This window comes from Cebus imitator, unplaced genomic scaffold, assembly GCF_001604975.1.
Source record: "Cebus imitator isolate Cc_AM_T3 unplaced genomic scaffold, Cebus_imitator-1.0 Scaffold0, whole genome shotgun sequence".
Lineage (NCBI taxonomy): Eukaryota > Metazoa > Chordata > Mammalia > Primates > Cebidae > Cebus > Cebus imitator.
Window position 1 is genome coordinate 9,278,549 of NW_016107315.1, and position 4,955 is coordinate 9,283,503.

Sequence of the window (4,955 nt, forward strand, 5' to 3'; positions counted from 1 at the left end):
AAAAAAAAAAAAAAAAAAAAAAAAAAAAAAAAAAAAACTTATATAGAATATTTTACAAATTCCTGTCAAGGGGTTGCTTGTCCTGAGCTGATTGCTGAAGCTAGCTTTTGACACCTAACAAGCAAGCAAGGTAGAAAAGAATAGCCAGATGGTTTAAAGACCAGAGTTCCCAGAAGCCCCTCAAACAGACAACTCCCAGGAGGAATCACTAAAGACATATGGACAAGTAGGAAACTGATTAAAATGTATCATCTTATTTCTGTTTAAATAGCCCTTCTGAGGTTCCATTTTGAAAGACTCTTGGAATAGCATAAAATATTGCCATATTATTTTATTTTTACTTCTCATGAACATTCTGTATTATGCCTTTATGACATATTTTTGGCACCTCAATTCTTACTTTTTTGAGATTGGGGTGCTTTCATAGCAGGTTTGTTGCGTAAGCACCAAACAAGTACTTGTGGCAGGGTACCTGATAGGCTTCAGCAGCTGAGGTTACCACCTGCTCCACCGCACCAACAACAAAGACTCCCTTCTTGATATGCTCCCTTAAGTACAGTCCAGCCGATGCAGAGTCCAGTAGGTCATATATCTGCTCATTGTAGATTTCAATAAAGGAACACTTACAAAGGAAACTCTTCCCAGCTCCAGCCTGTAAAAAAGAAGCCTTGTTTAGTTACATTACTTTCATGTGTTCATATGTAGTTTTCATGACCATTAATTTTGCACTTGCTTTTCAAGATGTAAATTTCTTATACTGGTATTCTTTAACACAATATAAGATGCCTAAAAGCAAAAATAATATCGGTAACTAGTTTTAACACATCATTATATTTTAGAGCTGCAAACTGTGGTTCCAGGTACCCTAGAGGCTTCCACAGGTGCCTGGGAATTAATATGGGGAGAGGAGAATTGAGCAGTCCAGTTGGGAAATTCCATTTTTGTCTGTCTTATATATTGAATGTCCTCATAAAGTTTTATTTAAAACAAGTGTTATGCTCTTCAAACGACTGAAAACAATTTATTTTAAAAGACTTTATAGAATTTTTAACCACAGAAATGCATGGGCACTAAATTACTTCACTGCCACACAATTTGTTTGTCTAACTTCAGTGTTAGAGATAGGGGATTTCTGCAAAGGAGTAAGTGGTAAACCAATGTTATATATCAGTTTCCTTGGTACACAAGTAATGGAACATAAAACACTAATGGTTCTAAGCCCAGAATTCACCAAACTAAAGCAGCACAATTGTGAGAAGGCTCAACCTGGGAGTGAATGCAAGAGGAAAGACCACATCCCCAGGGTGATGGAGCCACACCACATGTGGAGCAAAGAGATCATGAGAAGGCAGTAGCAGGTGCTACAAAGGTGGTAAGGATGAACCCATCACTGCTGGATGTCATGAGGATTTAGGAACACTTGCAGTCACCTGTTAGGTACAGGTAGATGATTAGGCTTACTGTATTAGTGTATCTGTCTTCCTCAGTAGAGATTTTCTTTACAGTTTCTCTCTTGCAAAATCTTTTTTTGAGAGCCTCAGAAGCACTATTTTCCTTTCTTGAAAACCAACAATTTGGGATAAAGGATAATGCCTGTTTTATAAATTAAAAACTCAATTGAGATAAAACAACTCAGAATCCTTAATATTATCCTTAGAATTGAAAGGTTTTTTTATACCACACTAGTCTATCCACATTGTAGAGTACCATACATGCTCCTCCATCTATCATGAGCTAATTATCAGTAGCTACCTACTCAAAATTAGACATTTCATAGAACCATTTGATTTTTACATAATTTTTACCTTTTCTTTTTCACGATCAATTAAGGAAAACAAATATTCAAAACTTCGTGGAATTACTCCTCTCAGGTTATGAGAAAAATTATCAGATTCAGATGGTCCTAAAAAACAAAAACACTGGATTTTTATTCTATTCCAAGAGTCTTTCAAAATGGCAATTTATACAGAAATAAGATGATATACTATATGATCAGTTTCCTACTTGTGCTCCAAACAAGTTAAGTCTGTGGGTGATAGCATAATAGAAACTGCATGTCATTGAGACTGAAGAAAAGGCCCACAGTAGCCACCAATCAATTTTTTAAAATAGCTGTTGTTAATAAACAAACAAACAAATAAAATCCATCTAGGTATTAAGCTTGAAAATTTTCCAACTGCCAGGTACCAAAATCTACAGAAATAAATAATTGTACATTATTTATTGCAGCACATTTGGTCTCATAGACTGACCTGTGCTCCAGGCCTTGGCCCTATAGTGTGACCATAGGCTAATTACTAAATCCCTCTTAAGCTGCAGAGTTCTTGATTATAAAATGCGGATAATGATGGTAATAAATACTGCATCGGGTTATTGGAAAGAATTAAGTGAGAGTGTAAAGGTAAAGCACTTGGCGCAGTGTTAGTGCTTTAAATACATTATAAAAATCAGGATTAGCTAGTTGATTTTTTTTTTTAATTGTGCAATAAGGCCGGGTGCGGTGGCTCACGCCTGTAATCCCAGCACTTCGGGAGGCCAAGGCAGGCAGATCACCTGAGGTCAGGAGTTCGAGACCACCCTGGTCAACATGGTGAAACCCCGTCTATAAAATAAAAATAAAAAATAAAATTGTGCAATAAAAGCCAAGCTGGTATAAAAAGTACTGTAAGAATATAAGATTTCTATGCAGACAGAAAAATGCAGAGCCTCTATTTAGCTATACTGGGAAAAGAAAGAGATATGAATGCATATGTAAATAGCAAGATTCTAGGGAACATGCAGATAATTTTACATCATTTTTGTGTTGAAGGATATATTATACAAAGATCAATTTGCTATGGTATGTTTGACTCCAATTCTCAAGTTGAAATTTGATCCCCACTGTTGGAGGTGCAGCCTACTGGGACAAGTTTGGGTCATGGAGTGTGGTGGGTATGATCTCTCATGAAGGGCTTGGTGCCATTCTCATGGCAGTGAATTCTCTTATTTCCCAAGAGAACTAGTTGTTGGAGAGAGCATGGCACCTCCTCATGTCTGTCTGTCTGTCTGTCTGTCTCTCTCCTCTCTCTCTCTCTCTCTCTCTCTCTCTCTCTCTCGCTTTCCTCTCTCACCATATAATCCCTGCATGCCTCTTCCCTGTCTTCTGCCATGCTGCTTCCACTCATGGCGGAAGTATTCTCTCTCTCTCTCTCTCGCTTTCCTCTCTCACCATATAATCCCTGCATGCCTGTTCCCCTTTGTCTTCTGCCATGAGTGGAAGCAGTATAAGGCCCTCACCAGAAGCTGAGTAGATGCTGGTGCCATGCTTCTTGTATGACCTGCCGAACTGTGAGCCAAGTAAAACTCTTGTCTTCATAAATTACCCAGCCTCAGGTATCCCTTTATGGCAACACAAACAGACTAAGACAAAGATTCAACAAATTTTTAACTACCTTCATCATCTGTTGCCTAGCCCACTGCAATAGCTCCTAATCCTGCCCTAACCCCAATAGTTTTTATTTCATTTAGCTGCCTGAGTAATCCTTTTAATTATATATATCAGATCATGCACTTCCTATTTATTTTAAAAAAGAACTCTTCCAATAATGCTATAACATATTTAAAACAAAATCCTCACCAGGGCCTATATGACCTGGCCCTAGGATATAGCTCCAACTTCCCTTGTACCAGCCCCTTATCCTGGAAAACTCCACCCTCAGTGGGTCTTCTGCTGTTCCCCAAACATTCTGGAGTGTGGCACTCACCTCAGGGCCTATGCCAGTGCTGTTCCTCTGCCTGTAAGATTATTCTCTTGGACAGTCTCATGGTTCACTTTCATTTTACTTAGTAACTCCAAAGATCACCTCCTGAGAGGTATTTCCTGACCCACCACCTAAAATAGCACCCCTCTTTTCCATCCCTTTACACTGCCTTCTTTTTCTTCATAGCATTTATTACCTCTGGCATAATTTCTAGACGTGGACTTGCTTTTAATTGTATATCCCCCTGCCTGAGAATCAGAAGCTCCACAAAAGCCAGGACACTGCCTTGTATTCAAGTAGACCAACAGTGTCTTGAAGAGTGCTGGGCGTACAATTACTACAGGTATTCAATTATTTGTTGTTGTTAACAATCTTAGAGAGAGACGAAGACATTTCTTACTACAACTCACAATTCAGAAGCCATTAAAGAAGAAAAAGAACCCAGGTGCAGTGGCTCATGCCTGTAATCCCAACACTTTGGGAGGCTGAGGCAGGCGGATCACTTGAGGTTGGGAGTTCAAGACCAGCCTGGGCAATATGGTAAAACCCCATCTCTACTAAAAACATAAAAATTAGCCAGGCGTGGAGGCGTGTACCTATAATACCAGCTGCTTGTGAAGCTGAGGCTAGAGAATCACTTGAACCGGGGAGCAGAAGTTGCAGTGAGCCAAGATCGCGCCACTATGCTCCAGCCTGGGTGATAGAGGGAGGCTCCATTTCAAGAAAAAAAAAAAAAAAAAAAGAAGAAGAAAAAGAAAAGAAACAAATTCAGCCACGTAAAACAAAACTTTAGCATAGGAAAAAAAAAACTTAAGTCCAAAGACAAATGGAAAATCTAGAGAAAAATCTGGAATCCATATCATGCAAAAAAGGCTAACTTCTCTATTTTATAAAGAATATCCACAAATGAGTAAGAAAAAGTCAAGCTAATTTTTTTTTTCTTAGAGGCCTCCAAAATATTTTTCTTTACTTATAATCTAGTAATTTAATCAGAATTTCTGTGTTTATTATTCCATTGAAATTATCCTACATATGTAGTATACTATTTCAATATTTCATTCAAGGCTGATTTTTATTTACAAAATGTTTAAATTTAAAATTTGAACATTTTCACTTTGGGAGGCCGAGGCAGGTGGATCACGAGGTCAAGAGATCGAGACCATCCTGGTCAACATGGTGAAACCCCGTCTCTACTAAAACTACAAAAAATTAGCT

General features: G+C 38.2%; 1 protein-coding gene across 2 annotated transcripts in view; it reads right to left on the bottom strand.

Moving 5' to 3' along the window:
• Positions 1-4,955, bottom strand: part of KIF15 (kinesin family member 15) — an 82,420-nt gene that overhangs the window by 54,096 nt on the left and 23,369 nt on the right. For both annotated transcript variants that reach the window (XM_017522149.2, XM_017522160.2), the window contains exons 6-7: positions 1,806-1,903; positions 473-652 (exon numbers count right to left, since the gene is read on the bottom strand). In XM_017522149.2, coding sequence (XP_017377638.2) covers positions 473-652; positions 1,806-1,903 — 278 coding nt within the window. The remainder of the gene's footprint in view (positions 1-472; positions 653-1,805; positions 1,904-4,955) is intronic.